At 29.6% G+C, this 16,982-nt stretch overlaps 2 protein-coding genes across 16 annotated transcripts in view; one reads left to right on the top strand and one right to left on the bottom strand.

The window, feature by feature from the left end:
• Nucleotides 1-2,193: 2,193 nt before the first annotated feature.
• LOC122576879 (probable low-specificity L-threonine aldolase 1) lies at nucleotides 2,194-14,530 on the bottom strand. 11 transcript variants are annotated; one of them, XM_043747757.1, is made up of 6 exons: nucleotides 14,371-14,529; nucleotides 13,892-14,254; nucleotides 12,948-13,065; nucleotides 12,577-12,660; nucleotides 3,914-3,960; nucleotides 3,602-3,739 (listed from the first exon to the last, which is right to left on the bottom strand). In XM_043747757.1, exons 2-6 carry the CDS (start codon nucleotides 13,937-13,939, stop codon nucleotides 3,617-3,619), a joined length of 420 nt encoding a protein of 139 aa, XP_043603692.1. In that variant the 5' UTR covers nucleotides 13,940-14,254; nucleotides 14,371-14,529; the 3' UTR covers nucleotides 3,602-3,616. The 11 variants fall into 11 exon arrangements, with proteins under 11 accessions (XP_043603693.1, XP_043603695.1, XP_043603696.1 ...); XM_043747754.1 differs by lacking the exons at nucleotides 3,602-3,739; nucleotides 3,914-3,960 and adding an exon at nucleotides 8,672-9,118 and having other exon boundaries at nucleotides 13,892-13,946; nucleotides 14,118-14,254; nucleotides 14,371-14,530; XM_043747756.1 differs by lacking the exons at nucleotides 3,602-3,739; nucleotides 3,914-3,960 and adding an exon at nucleotides 8,672-9,118 and having other exon boundaries at nucleotides 13,892-13,946; nucleotides 14,251-14,257; nucleotides 14,371-14,516.
• Nucleotides 14,531-15,806: 1,276 nt separating this feature from the next.
• The window catches only part of LOC122576861 (myosin heavy chain, non-muscle), a 28,634-nt gene continuing 27,458 nt past the window's right edge, over nucleotides 15,807-16,982 (top strand). For 3 of the 5 annotated variants that reach the window (XM_043747718.1, XM_043747717.1, XM_043747714.1), the window contains exon 1: nucleotides 15,808-16,464. In XM_043747718.1, coding sequence (XP_043603653.1) covers nucleotides 16,108-16,464 — 357 coding nt within the window. In that variant the 5' untranslated portion in view covers nucleotides 15,808-16,107. Of the gene's footprint in view, nucleotides 16,465-16,982 lie in introns of all 5 variants that reach the window. The other 2 variants (XR_006319926.1, XM_043747716.1) reach the window with 1 other exon arrangement.

Raw genomic sequence — 16,982 nt, 5'->3', positions numbered from 1 at the left:
AAAAACTCGATCGATTATCCAAATACCACTCAAGATCTTTGAATATGTGTACACACAAGATCAAACATGCGGTATACGGTAACAACGTCTATTTTGGTCAGAGCCGCCTTCGAAATATACAGTCACGCATCTAGATGTTCTCACGCAACTGTGAATAGAATCAAACTTATCAAATACACGACAGCCACATAAATCGGACAAGGGAAATAAAATAAGTAAAAGAGGGCACGTTAGATGGCGCATCGTACGTTTCGTTTTGGTTATTCCCCCGATACCGAAGACGCTAAATTTCATAAGAAGACGATTGACTCGATTCTCTTCAAAGATAGGAATGTTCAAATACCAATGAGACAACAAATTGCAATCACTAAAGATACAATCCAAATTTTTAGCTCGTCCATCCGCAGTCTCTGCGACACAACGAGGATAAACTTGAGGAAAATATAGAAGCGTGTAATAGTCTTACAAACTCCATTACTGTTACTAACTACCTGAACGAAATCTTCAAGCGATATCTTGTCTCCGAAGAAGTATTGCCCCTGTTACGGATGTTCTCGGAATTAGATAAATACTGTTAATTATATTTTCCATTACTTTGACAAGATTTGCTTCGAATACGCAGATAGTACCGTCCCGAATCCTTTTCAACGACTTGAGCGATCGTTCTCCAGGAGGGAACTAAATTGGCCCATTCCATTATCATATTTCGGCATGCACAAATACGATTAAATTGTACAAATTAAATAATCTTCTATAACAACAATATCTTAATATCCAGCATCGAAATGCCGCTAGTTGAGACATGCAATTCAAACTATGCGAAATATTGCCCTTATCATCCTTACATTCTACTGAGTACTAGTAAGGTCTAGGAAAAATGGCTAGAGAATCTGGAGGAAGAAGGCGTAGTGGGTGGATGAAGCGTTGGAAACTGATGTGGCTAGACCAAAAAAGGTAGCACAGTTGATTAATAATGTCCTAACCATAGATATGGTAGACATAGGTTTGGGTATGGTTGCATATGTATATATTTATTTGTATGTATTAGATTATATATAGTATATATTTAATTATTTAAGATATATTTTATTGTATTTTGTCATATCGTGTGTGATATGTGTGTGGAAACGGGACATTGTAATCCTCTTAAGGAAAACAATAGATACATATTTACTATTAAGGTCTATTACGCACTGTTTCAAAATCTCGAAGTGTCCGACAGTCGATAACAGCGAACACATCTATATATTTAAAAAAGCTATAATTTCGGATATTACGAGTGGACAGTAAAAGAAATAATTCGTACAGAAGTCAAATGTTTTCTCCAAAACTTGAATATAATAAACGCACGACAAAGGAAATGGAAAAAATATTAAATGGGACTGGGGAAGGACTAATGGACCTGAGAGCGATAATAGAGAAAAGAAGGGTAAAGGCAATACAAGAAGGGGTGGAAGGACAGGAAGGCAGCACAGCAAGGAGGCAAAAAGACCAAAGTGGCAATAGTGTGTAGGCTTAAGTTGCAATAATTCGTAGGCATAAGTTGAAATAGATCATAAGCATTAGTGTTAGATTAGAGATAAGAATGCGATTAGTGCAATAAAGAGCTGTAAAGAAAGCTGAAAGTTCGTCCAAAGCCGAGAGGCACGGACTAAATAAAATAAATAATAAAATAAAATAAACGCACGAAAAATCTGCTCTTGAATTTTTATATGACGAAATCAGCGATAACAATAACGTTTATATTCAAAAAGAAACATATATGACCGAGCCACAGTAACGCTTTGATTTAATTAAATTAAGTTGAATGGTGAAAGGCTAGCGCAACCAAATACCCAGTAATTTCCGAACTTGCGAATATTTTCATGTGTTCAAAATATTGTAACAAAAAAAAGAAACCGTTTACTTGCACAAGATGTTAATATTTTAGCTTCCTTATCTCAAAACAAAAAATTAATAAATTAAACATTATTAACTGAAACCCTAATGTTTCTTATTTTCACCTGCAAACCAAAAAATGAAGTCTCATAAACAATTTACATATCTAAATATTTTGATATTTAATTATAAAATAAATAAAGTACGTGTTAATACACGTGAAACTATACATTTCGATACGTGTATTCGTGAAACTCAGTACATGTACAGCTACATGTATAGATCTTGTATTTTGATACACGTATATCCGTGTATTGAGAAGTACATGGATTAAAACGCGGATATATTAACTACACGTGTACGCGTATATTTTAAATACACGTGAAATCGTATCAAAACCGTCCAATTCTTCGATCCATACGATCCTGGAATCCAACAAGGGTAATAAATATTTTGAAATTTCCGTATGTATAATGCATGGTTATAAATGTGAGGATAATCTGTGTATAAATTTCATTCAAATTAGGGAACGCACATCTAAAATAGAATGATTTACTGCAATTAGTAGCAGATTATCAATCGCAAAAGTATTGAAAATCTGTATAGGATCTTCATAATAATTTCGTTTTGGTGGATCAGAGAATGTAAACAAAGGTTGCCTAGTTTACAGGCAGCTAGTCTACAAGAAATACTGCGTAGAATTTGCGCTGTAATTTCCCCAAGGTCGAGTGCCCATATAATAAAATTTTAGAAGAAATTGGAAGCGAATAAGACAGAAAGAGAATTATTAATACAGTGGTACGAGGAAAGAAAATCTACAAGCGAAACTGCAAAGCCCCTAGAGAGGAACATTTCTACAATTTATTATATTTTAGGGAAGAAGGTCATCCTGGACGATCAAAGAAGTTAGCGAAAAAAATCAGAAAGAGCAATAATTTGCGAAATTCAGAGGTACGAGAATAATACGGAATAATAATAATAACAATACGAGAATAATAATGATAATACTTTAATTTTTCATTTGAACCATAACTGACGACGATGGTAGCAGCACAGTACGATAAAGAAGTACATACAGAATTGTATCGCAGATTATTAAGAAAATACAATTTAAATGCACGACTTGCAAGAAAAAGATCGTTTATTAATAATGTTATGTAATGCTGGAAAAAATCGCTAACCTGGAAATACCTTATATCACAGTATCGGCACATTTTTAACTTAGTTCCAAAGCATTGGGGTTAGTAGCGTTTCGCAAGGCTAGCAAAACACCAACTCTGTTACCAGCTGTTGTCCCAAAAACAAATAGCGAACGTTGATATAAAGTTACCACTGGTGAGGTCGCCAGGAGTTCGTTAGTTCGTAAATGCGATAATTCGCTCGTTCGTTCATCCGTACCAAGTTTGTTAAGAATACGCATCCAAAAACCCAAGTTCTCAACATTTGTCTTCGAAATGCTGAACCACTTTGACCAGAAGGGACTCTGTCTCTAAGAAATATCGTAGATTTCTTACAAAGAATCTTCACATTTTTCAACCTACCTCTGCTGAGAAACCGCGGCATAACAGTAAGAAGAATAAAATATTACATTTAGAATATATACTAACAAAGATAATTCTCACTGGAGTACGGTATTTTTCTCCACAGTATCTGTTGTTGTATGAAAATAAATTTGACATTTTTGAAAGTTACATTCGTATAAATAAAGGAATAAAATACAGAATTAAATCTAAAGAATCTATGTCCCACGGCAAAATATGGTGGTAGATCGGCGATGGCGTTGGATTGCGTGGCAAGCGAATAACATTGGAAATCTTGTATCAATCGATGGGGTTTTGAATAAGATGAAATATTTGAAAACCTTGAAAGAAAGTTTGAAGGATAATGCGAATAAATATTGAGAGCCACAGAAACATTAGAGAAAGATTAAGAACTCGTGGCTTTTTGCAGTAACGTTTTTAAAATGAAAAATATAAAACAAAAACAAATATTTGCCAATGTAAAAAAAAATTAGTTGAAGCTTTATTATGCCTACCTCATTTATCAGCAACAACCAGCATCCAGCAATAACAACAAATAAAACTAAAATAAAAAATCAGTTACAAAATCCCTCGATGAATGAAGTTCCTTTGACAAAAGGAAAATTCACACATTCATCGGCTACACACTTTATTATTTCCAAGGAATTAATTCACTTGGAAAAATCTGCTAAAAATAATGAAGTGTGATGATTGATTTCAGTGATTTGCTTATGAGTGAGAACCTGTATATGTGTAAATAACAATAACTGAAAATTTAAATTTTCTGAGTAACTGAAAATTTACTTTTGCTCTAATTTAAAATCTAAAATAAGATAAAAGATCGAATTAATACATATTAAGTATTAAAATTATAATTAGCATTTCTGCTATGAGGATGAACAGCTACTGCTTTTCGATTCTTACTTATAATAAAGCGTGCTTTGACAGTTTTCTTCTCGTATTTGCTATACACTTTAGGATATTCAAATGCTTCCAGGAAAAAATCACATTATACGTAAGTTTTCCAACTCGAATACTCGCATACTCGACTATCCGACAAGTAAGTTATTTATCCGAGTGTTAAATTAATTTACTAAATACGATAATAGTAAATAAAATTAAACGGGTAATTAAATCGAGTACTCGGGTTAATTCGCATATTTTGTAACACAAAAACTAACATGTTCGTAACATTATCATGAAAATATTGATTATTCATGAAACAATGATGATACTTCTTTATTTTTGATTTCCTTGAAACCGTACTTTTACCAATGTATCTACCAGATTTTTTCAAAATGATAACAATATTTAAATTTCTAATTCTTTAATTATTTCCATTATGTCATTATGTAAGTAAGTTTATATCATTAAATAAGGAAATATGCTCTTTAATTATATTGTGTTTGGTCTTGTTTTAATCAGAAAAGCTTCATAATTACATTGGTCAAAGTTTTATTCAATAAAACTTGGAAATAAACAAGTTCCGTTGTTGGATACATTGCTTAGCCGACATATTTCTTTTCATCAAGCCTGTTCCCGAACATTTTTCCCTTTCACTCGGGCTGTATTTTTCTGAATCCACCAAAATGACGAACCGTATTTATTACATGCAATTATATACGATAATCGATGATACAACCCCGATTTTCGATCGACTATGCAAAAAATACTGTATTTATATTTCACTGTAAGAACCTCGACTTTAAAATAGAAATATGTCGATATGAAATACGAGAGAAAGTAAATAAGATGCTACATGATACAGCGGCTTCTTCGCAAAATAAAACAAATTTAAGAGAAACAGCTTTAGATTTTATACAGTTACGCACATCAATAATGGACACCATACTATTTTTGTAATTATTGCTATGTGTAAGCGAGAATGATTTAAATATTATACTGTTTATTTTACAAAAGGATAAACTACTGTAGATTAAAAATATATAAACTACTCCAATCTAACAGTAATATTTAATTATATAGTACTTCTTAAACAATAAAAGTTGTCACATTTTCATGTTACATTAATGTTTGTATGATATGTTGTGTAATCTAGTAGTCCTCAGGAAAAAGGTAAAGTGCAAAATAGATTTGTTTTATATACAAACTGCTACAATATAATTCTATCTCAGTACAAAGCTATATTTCAGAGTGCTAATATTCAAAATCTGACATGCTACGAAAAGGACAGAATAGCAGTTTTAATAATAGACAACTTGTTATTTTTCATAGACCTTCTAAAAAACAATCTGCTAAAAAATACAAACAATATGAGAATACAAAGTACTTTCAAATTTTATCAGGACAACGATACAAAACATAAAGCGAGAATAGTACAAGAATATTTGTTATACAATTGTCCTAAAGTTTTACATCCACCTCTGTAATCTTCCATGACATAAATTCCATGAAGAATCTATGGGTTCGATTAGACCAGAGGAGAAGCTAGAGAATTTCCAATAAATTCAAAATTTGAATTGCGAACGAGACTAAAAGAAGAATGGGCAACTTGTTCTTCAGAATATCCACAAAAAATTATTTTTAATATGCCCAAATTGTTACTTGAGGACGTTAAACAAAACGGACATGCGATAAAATATTAATACCGTAATTTTTCATAAAATGATTATTGGTAAGCCAACTTTTACTCTTCTTTTTTATCAAATATGATATTAATAGTGACCGCGCCACCAACAAAATAACCGGTATGTACTTAAGAAAACACATAAGTAGCCGGTGATAATGAAGAAAACAATCTAATGTTGAGATAAAACAAATTTAATTCCTAAATCCTGTGTATTGCTATTTGGCACGTAATAGGAATTCGCTTTATATAGGAGTCTAGTGTATAATATCTAAATTCTCATACACATAGTAATAATTATAAATTTTTAATACCTATAATTTTAGATACCTATAATTTTAAAGATAGAAATAATTATAAAGATAGTATAGTAATATGAGTAACTATATGTCGATATGAAATACGGTAAGAAGTAAATAAGATGCCACATGATATAGCGGTTTCTTCGCAAAATGAAACAAATTTAAGAGAAACAGCTTTAGATTATGTTACTCAATACTCAACACAGAATACTGAAGATACATCACTTACCGAGCTGGAGATAAATCAGGAATTGGACATAATTTTGACCACGTAAATTGGTAGCAGTCGCGACGAAGTAATAACTTTCAAAATTTTCGCAATAAGTCAGAAAGCTTCTAGTTTCTATGTATTCCGGTAACTTCAGCGAGTGTCGATTTTTTACAGCAAAAAATATTATAAACGGGAAGAAATCGTGCTCGTTATCAGGAAATATCAATTAAACAAAACTATGAAATTAGAAATAACGGTGAATCGAGCAAGACTTACGGTTCAAAGTTAAGGTATTATAGACTACAAAAGGATGAAGGCGAACACACACTTAAATCTTCTTAAGTAAATTACCGACGAATTTGCGAAAACCCAGTAATTTGTCAAAAGACTAATTTAACAATGACGCAAGGCAAACGCGGTTCGTCGATTTATACTGCGTGCTTCTGTGGTTCTTTTGAACACATAGAGATCGAAACCGTTTAAACGGCTAATGTGCAAAAGGTTAACGGCGAACATGGAAGCGTAAACAATTAACAGCCGCCGTTGTTCGCTATGATAGACGCCCCGTAGAAGAACAATGGCCGTGCGAAGCTTGCCGATTGGGCGATAGCACCGGCGTCAACAAAGCCGAAAATTGCCGAACGAAGTTGTCGGCTACCTACCACCAGTATATTAGAAAAACAAACACAACGCAAGAAGAAAACCGAAAACAAAAGAACTGAGGCAAAAACCCCGAATATAGTTCTTATATGTAAATTCCTCCAAAATTAGAACGCCTTAACGATCCTTGTCCTAAACAACAAAGTCGAAAATTTAATAGACGAAGAAAGTTCTGATAATTATGCATTACTTTGCTATATAAAACCTGTATTAAACGCAATGCGAAAATTAATCAAATTTTTAAAAAATTTATCAGTTCGACCTGAAATCCTGTTAATACTTCAATAACCACACGTTTCGCGTAGATCTTATTGCCAATCGCCGGCATTTTTCACTTAGTATATCATTATTATTATTATATTTATTAGTATAATTATGACACTTTTTAAGAAAATTGCATAGAATGTATCATCATTATTGAATCTTTGTCGTGTTACCCTAATTTATTTTGTGCATTTATGTATATATGAATTTATTTATTTATGTTCTGATTGATCCATACAGTTACGGATATTATAATCATTTTCTGACTATTCGCTATTACTGGAACATTAGACTCGCAAACTGCCGCTTTTCAGTGCATTTAGAAATCGTTTCACTTCAATAGAACACTTTCGAATATAGGAATCATTTGTCTAACGTGTAAGTATCGATTAAATAAAATAAAAAAATTAAAAAACTGGATCACGAAAAGGTGACGGCGACCAACAACAGATGACACAGGGAAGTCACGTTTACGGGGCAGCGACCGTTAAACATTTCAAAACATGTTAAAATAGGTAAGACGAAAAGGAAGAAAAAAACTTAAGACTAATTTTAAATGTAAGAACTCGTTAGAATTTGTATCAACTACATTTGTATCAAATATAAATAGATTTTTAAAATTAATTAATTGTATAAATAAAAAATTAATCGATCTTCGTTTGGAATATTTTGCCAAAAATTACGTTACTGTTCTTATTATATTAACTGTAATTATATTATATGTAGAATCATATATTAATTGTCCTGGAGCCAACAGTGTTAACAGTTCAGAAACTAAGTAAAAAAAGTCTTAATTTAATGACTACAGAAGAAACAATTCTATGTTTTCAATAAACTAAAATGCATAAATACTAAATTACCACTAAATTTATTAGAAGTAGTAAAAAGTAAAATTGAGAAACGGAGAAACAAAAACATTTTATCATTCTTTGTATTTTTACATCGGTTATTATATCCCAATATAAATGAATTTTGAGCTATTCATCCAAATATGTAGTGAAAAATTGTGGAAAACAGCTATTTAAAAGACTGTTCATTGAGAAAGAAAGAAATGAAGATCAAATTAATAATTGTGAATCAGAATCAAAGAGTGAAATAAAAACAGATGAAATAAAAGAATATGAAAACTTACAAAACAGTATCAAAAATTAAAATGAATTAAAACAAATCAAATGTAGAAGATTCAATATAGATAAAGAGTTTTAAAGGATTGAAGGAAATGAAGGGAAGAGAAGTAACAATATGGATATTTTATGTAATGCTTTATTGACTTTTGTAGACCAACATCAATATCTTGCAGAAGAGTTTTTCTGTTTCAGGAAATACTATTACAAAAATTTGCAGCCGATTGAGTATTAAGACGTTGAACGCACTGGTATTTCTAAAGAATCATTTTACCAAACAAAGTTAAAACCAAGACATTTAAAAATTATGAAGTTATATTCCCTTATGCTCCTTATGGACGAATACTACATCATAGAAGTTCTTCTTTTTTAGTAACAAAAATTAAAATTTTATCAAACTCAAGCACAAAAATTAACTTTTCTAAAAGGAGGCAAGAGAGCAGGGAAAATCACCAATGTCATTCTCTTCTTCATTGCAAAAGGCAATATGCTTCTATCAAAATTTCGGTAAGTGGAAATCTTCATAGAAGATTTAAACTCTTCCCTTAAGATTAGGATTACCAAGTACTGTACTAACAAAAAATACAAATATATTTAGGATGTTAGTGATACCGGAGCACCTGAATAAAGAAATTAGGAGTGAAAGGCTAAAGTTAATAGCGTAGATTCGATGTGAAAACATAGGGAAATGGAACACATAACGATAAGACAATAATAAGAAATAATTTGTAGAAGAAGGAAAGAATGAATGAAGAGAATGAATGGATGAGATATTTAATGCATTGCAAAAAGTATTGTAAACCAACTCCTTTCTTGGCTTTGAAGCTGAAATAAAAAAAATATATTCGAATAAAACTATTCAAATAAAACAACTGATCTTTCACCTTAACTGCTTTTTCTGACTTTTATTATGAAAAATGTTTCACACAAAAGGTGGAGTTCGAGATTGAACATTTATTTATAATTATTAAATTGCAAAAATAGTTTTTCTCGTACTTAACAAAAATTATTTAAAAAACTCATCTGCTTGAATACACAGAAAAAAATAATACTTGTAATCAGTAATTTTAAAAGCATATTTTTGTTAAAAGTATGTTTCTATGATTCATATTTTGAACCTTATAGGGAAAAATTAGTAGTTATAATTAGACTTTAATCTTGATGTAATTATAAGAATCATGGAACCATTTAAGATTTTAACTGATTATTATAATTCTTACATACAGAAGCTATTTTTATGTTGTCCATATTGATAATGTCCTAATTGCTTCTTAAATAATATTTGCATACCTTTCTGAATCACCAAATAAGCGACAAATTTTACCACTAATTTACAAAATAGCATTTAATTGTGTTGATCACTATTTTATACGTTCTCAAGCATATGCAAAAATTTCAAGCAACATTTTATCTGTTTTAAATATTATTCTGATAAAGCAATGTAAGCAATATACACACGCATTAAATTTAACAACCTAAGGTTAAAATATCTGGTAAACTAATAGCTTTTCGATACAAATAGGCTAATACTTTCGTATAGGGAATGACAAGCTGCATCGATTAGTGCATTAAAAAAATGTATGATACCATTTAAAAAATCAAAGTTGTTCTTCATAGGTTCTTAACGCGTCCACTTACAAAAAATCTAATAACATCAGAATATGTACCCTTCGAAACCATTCAACGTCTATCCAAACATTTCTCGCCGAGAATAGTGACAATCACGTAAATCGAAGGGGTAATATCTGGTGAATCGCCCTGTATATTCTTCCTCATCAGAAAATTTATTTTTTAAATCACCTAACCAATCAAAAATACTCAACACCGATTCCGGAAATCCACATCATCTTGATCACCGACTAAGAACAACTAGACTTACAGTGACTCACGAAACAATATTCGAACAAGCCTTAAAATAGAGAATAACAGTTTTAAAATTGGTCTGAACGACTTGAATTTTTCGAGAAGTTCAAAACATTAGATTATTAGATGACATGCAAAAAAGATATTGAAAATATTGCAATTGGTATAACTGTCTCGTCCTCAACGAACTTAATCTTCGAATCAACGATGTTTAGTATTGATTCAATAACACGTAGTTACGTGTCGTGCCTTTCTTGTTCACACTATCTGCTTTGGCTATGTTTTACCATGAAAAATTGCGTTTCTGAGTCACTACAAACGGCTGTTGACTCATGCTTCATTGCCATGAATGCTTTACTCGAAGCTTATCGGGTTTCTCATATTATCTTATACTTTATGAAAATATATGCTATCTAGTATAATTTATGGATTGACCAATACGTGAGTACTCATCAAACCTATTTACATTGCCAAAAAAATTTCTTTTTTATTTATCTATTATATTTATTATGTATCTTTTTGTATTTTTATTATGTTTGTAATTTTATTTGCATTATATATATTGCACTTATATTCTATGAAAAATTAACACGAATAAAAGGATAAAGATTCCAATTTCTCTTAAACTCGATTATATATATTAATCAAATATTTAGCAACAAAATATTGAGAATGAATTTGGTCATAAGATAAAAACAGTTTTCCTAAGAACTCCCAAAGTATAGTTTTAACATTTTGATAAAACTGTAGTATTGAATGAAAAACATATTAATTATATCTAGTTTCAGGAATAAATGTAAATAGTTTACTTCTTTCCCCAAGAATTGTTGTGAGATCAAACATTACAATGATGTCTCATTGTTAGAATTTTTCAAATACTTGTAACAATTATTTGTAATTAATTTCTGCATATTACAATTAAAGAAGTTGTAATAATCTTCTAATTAATTCTAATTAAGATTCATAATTAAAAATATGTTTGGAATAAAAAAATTACATATGTATCTAATTACAATATTTCTGATAAAATCTCTAATAAAATAAAAGAAATCTTTACTTATTGTTTATTTATTATCTTTATTATTATAATTATAAGTATCTTTATTATAATATATTTATTATATATATAATTGTCACGAATTATATAACTGATACTAATATCATGTTGTAAAACAAATAGTGATGATTTTTATATATCAATATGAAAATAGAAAGATTATTTGAATAGTTTTGGAAATATATCACACCTAGCTTAAAAGTAATGCAAATCATAATGCTCTTTTTGAAAAGAAAAAGTATAATATACAATCCTGAGACTTTTCTTTTTTTCTCATTCCACCAATATAGCTACATACCAACACCTTTATAAGATATAAATAAAGCATCTTGCATGAAAACAAAAATATTCGTTGCAATTAAAGATAAAAACATTCTTGAAGAAATTACAATTAGATTAAAGTTTAATTAGACTATTAATTAAATGGAAGAAATAATAGATACAATACAGAGACTGAAATAAGTATATGATCTAAATATTAATTTGCATACAAAATAGTAATAAATATAGTAGATAACTATTACTATCAACATGATTATAATATACATGCAATGTATGTATGTGATATATATTTACCAAAATTAATTTGTTAGCTACTGTTATTAAAGAGAACATTTATGTTACAATATAAGGAATTCTTTAATTGCTAAACACTGTAGATTCTCACACAGCATCTAACACAGCATATCTAAAGTTTATACTTAAATTATAATTTTAGCTTTTTATAATACTATACAACTGTATAAAAATCAAATAAAATTTCAAACATTCCCAGTGTTTATATGCATCCATGATCTATAGCTTCATATTCACTGAATATGTGTCTCTACCTATCATTTAAAGAGTTAGAAATATTTATATTTTTACAAATAATCATTAAATATAGAATTGATCTTCTTTGTGTTAGATACTTAAGAAAGTACAATTAGATACCATTCAATATTTCTTATTCATTAATAAAGTTTAAATCTACATTAAAGACATAACAATTTGAATTAACAGTATTGTTTATAAACTAATATCTTTTTAAGCTAAGTAATGAAATTAATAAAACTTGTAGTACTTTGAATAAAAGTGCAACTTAATGTACATATAATCTGTTATACCTACTTGCAATTAAATTTGCCATAGTTCCAGAGCATACAAATAATGCATCTTCCATTCCAACCATTTTGGCAGCTGTTTCTTGTAATACTAAAAACCAAAAACTTCTTACAAAACCTATCTACTGTTAATAATATTGTATGTAATAATTATATTGTTGACATTAATAATTATATCATGTAGGCAAAAAAGTTTATGCCATTTTTAGGTTTATCTCTATTAATTAAAATGGCACAAACTTTCTTGGTTATTTAATGTATTATCTTACAGTTACTTTACAAAGCAATTAAAATATTTAATTTATAAATAAAGAATCATACGTATGTGTGTGTATGTGTTAATACTAAACATAATATTTCAGAACAACATTCTCATACCTTTCACTGTTGGGTCTTCATGAAAAACATCATCACCAACCTCAGCACTGGATAGTGCCTCTCTCATTTTTTGGGTTGGTTTTGTTAAAGTATCACTCCGAAGATCAACAACTATTACCTGGAAAAGATTTGATTATTATATTTTATCAAACAGAAAGTTGAAACAATCGTAGGTCATTCTTCAGGGGACCAAAAATTATTGACCTCCTTGTCTGCAATCCTATAGTTTTCAATGCATAGAATCTGAAAATGCAAGTCTTAAATTGCAGAATCCATTAGATCATTAGATCAAAAATTATAACTAAAAGAGAGTATTTTTAGGATATTTGTTGTAGTTAAATTCGCAAAGAATTATTTTGTACTAACATAACCAGCCGTAATAGCTATAAAATAGGTACTATTGCAAATCATAATCAACCTCACTTATCTACAAATTCCATGGTGTGACTGACTGTTCTATATGGAATAAAGACTAATAAAAATACAAAAAAAATTTCAAAATGACAAAAGAAAAAAAATAAAATGGATAAAACGTAACAATACAAAAAGAAAAAGTAAATACTTTGGATACATTTAAAGACTATTATGTGCTTGCCTCGAGTCATGTCAGAGCAAAAAACCAAACATATTCAAAATACATGTAGCCAAACACATATGATTTAACTCAACCACGTTCACTCAGTGCCTTCATAGATTTCACTCATTGGAGAAAGCATGGATAGAAATCAAGATAGCATCAAAGTAACATTTAAAATAGCCTAAAATACTTAGTTTTATAGATTCCTTTTATATTTTATAGCTTTTGGACCACTGGATTCCGTAATTTTAAATCTACATTTCAGTAGATTCTATGCATCAAAAATTATAGGATTGCATGTAAAAGAAATCAATAATTTTTGATCCCCTAAAGTTTGGCTCAATTTTATATACATACTTATTCTTACCTTATCTTTCTCATAAGTTGCATATGAATAACCTTTATCATAATACATGTTTCAACTATAAAATTATATACTTTTTCAAATAGATATATATTGCTGTGTGAATTATTATATTGAAGAAATTTTATAAATTAACACAATTTAATTGCAAATTGCAAATTAGATATGAAAAAAAATTAAATTTACAACAAAAAATACAGAACGATAAAAACCACTATAATATCCGTACTTTAACGTATTGCATCTATCGTTGATATTATTAATATCGTTTTATACTAGCCAAAAATTTGATCATGCACGTTTCACGTTCTACTATACAATGTTTCTGCGTAGAATACTTTATTACACTTTTGGTTCTTCACCTTCCTGCTAGAACAGTTAAAGAATATTTATTACAAGATTACATATAGCATTATGTAAAACATAAAATTAAACATGATTATTTTTACGACTTCATGAATTCATTTATATTTGACAATTACCGATAACGTTATCCTGAACGCACACAGGCGATATTTTATCGTACGATCTCATTGCGACCATGCCTTCTTTTGTATTCCTATTAACATACCAACAAAGTTAATAAGAAATATTCTACAGTTGCTCTAACCAGACAAGGCAGCAACTATAAACAAAATGTGATTCCTATGATTGCAACTATTGGTCGCCAACTAGTGACATTCAAGAGTCATCAGTTTGACCAATAGTTGCAGCCGTAGTAATTTCATTTTGTTTACGTTTACTCCCTTGTCTCGTTAGACAAATTGTAGAAATTTTTAAATTTAAAAAGTATTATGTACCTGTGCTTAATAAATAAAATTTGTTTATAGTTTCTTTAAATTTATACAAATTATTTGCGTATATATATATATATATATCATTTATAAACAAAAACATGCAAGAAGTTCATCTATTGCAATAAATAAAGTTAGTTACATAATGTATTAATTTAATATATTTCTTTATAATTCAGTTTATAAAGTAGAAATAACAAGAATATTTACTGTTAATATATTAAAGAAGACTATAAAGAAGAGAAATTCAATCTTAAAAATCCTCATCTGCTTAAATTATTTTTACTATTAAATACATTAAAAATATATGTAAATCATATATCTTTGAAAAATATTTAATTACGGTCTAAATTTCATGGAAATTAAATAATTTTTCAAAGAATTTTAATAAATTTATATTTTACGTACATATGTATATAGACGTATATAAAAAATATCATCAAAAATATATCTACATAATTTTAAATGGACAAGATTTTCGTGTTTCCTTTATACTATTTATTTAATGATTCTAAATACGTATAATAGAGAATCTTTAACAATTAAATCAATTATCAATTGATTCTATTAAAATATTACATTGTTTTATTGTAACTTTCGAATACAAATTTTATATGGAAAAAACAATGTATTATTTCACCACTATTATTTTTATATTAAATATGGATTTTACATAAAAAGTAAAATATCATTTAATTTGGAAAACACAGTAAATTAATATATTATATGATATAATTAGAGGTCTTTATGTTGTAAACTTAGGAAATAAAAATATAATTTTTATAACAAACGAATAGAGAAATTTCTATAAAAAGATTTTGGGAATAATTAAATTGTGTATCATCGATATACTTATACTTCATTACAATTGCGCTACTATGAGTTGTCGGTTAAGAATCGTCAGGTGTATATTTAAAATCAGGACATAGAAAAGAATGAAATAAGGATACCTCACTTATGGTCTAAACCAATACTCTTTTTCATGGTATACGAAATATTTCTGATTGGTTGCTGCGTTAATATATTTACCTGCTAACCAATCAATTTTCTATTGAGACGCGTCATATAGCGACATGAGCGCTACTACGCAGCCTACCTTGAAAACAGAGCCCCACCATCATTTTATGGTAAGGAGAAAAGAAGATGGCCGCGAGGAGCGAGAAAGAAAATAATCTCGAAGAGCGTTAAAGGTGGTAGAAGAACACGGTGCCTCGAAGGAGAACGAACTACGAATCGTCCAAAACTCTCCAACTTCAGATTATCTTAACCACCACTAGACAATAGACACTCGAAAAGTACGGGAAAACGAGTGTTGAATAGTTACATGTGTGTCCTTGTTACGAAGAGGTCAGTCTGTCGAGGATCGTCCTTGGAATCGCTCGTCCCTGAAGCCGGCTCGAGGAGCTAGTGATCTCGAAAACAAAAATGGCGGACGTCGACTCGAGGGTGGATCATTCGGATCCCGAATTGCGGTTCCTTTCCGTTGACAGGAATAATTTCAATGATCCTGCAACTCAGGCGGAATGGACGCAGAAAAAGTTGGTTTGGGTGCCTCACGAAACTCAGGGTTTCGTTGCAGCCGGGATAAAGGGTGAACGGGGTGACGAGGTCGAAGTGGAGATTGCCGAAACTGGAAAACGGGTCCTTGTCGCGAAAGATGATATTCAGAAGATGAATCCACCGAAATTTGATAAAGTTGAAGACATGGCTGAATTAACGTGCTTAAATGAAGCTTCGGTACTGCATAACCTCAAAGACAGATACTACTCCGGCCTCATTTACGTGAGTTTGATAGATTTTATCTTTTTCCATTACTAATACTGTCAAACAAAAGCCAATGATTCATTTTTTGATTAGTTTTCTTGAGGGAAATATAACAAATAGATCATAAAAGATTGGTGATAAGCCTTAGTGATAAAGTTTTCTTTCTCATCCTTTTATTTCAAATGGAGCAGAAATTAAGATCAATTACAAAGAAACCAATTCTATAATTATTGATAACATTAATTTTTTACTATTAAATTACTGTGTACTAATTGTAGAGCTACTATAAATGCTACATTTATTTTTTTGCATGCAGTCTGTCAGTGTATAAACAGCTTTAGTAAAATTTTATTTTATTATTATGCGATCTTATTTGTTTACAAATATGTATTTGTTGTTTATAACAATAATATAAAAAAAAGAATTATTCTGAATTATATGGTAAGTAACATTCTTTCCAAATGCAAATATGCTTATAATTAATTCTTTATGATTTGCTTCTGATATTAATTAATTTCTATATTTCTTTTTATAAA

The sequence above is a fragment of the Bombus pyrosoma genome, linkage group LG17 (assembly GCF_014825855.1).
Source record: "Bombus pyrosoma isolate SC7728 linkage group LG17, ASM1482585v1, whole genome shotgun sequence".
In the NCBI taxonomy this organism is placed as follows: domain Eukaryota; kingdom Metazoa; phylum Arthropoda; class Insecta; order Hymenoptera; family Apidae; genus Bombus; species Bombus pyrosoma.
The sequence above is the reverse complement of the archived record's forward strand: the minus strand, read 5'-3'. Positions and strand labels throughout refer to the sequence as shown.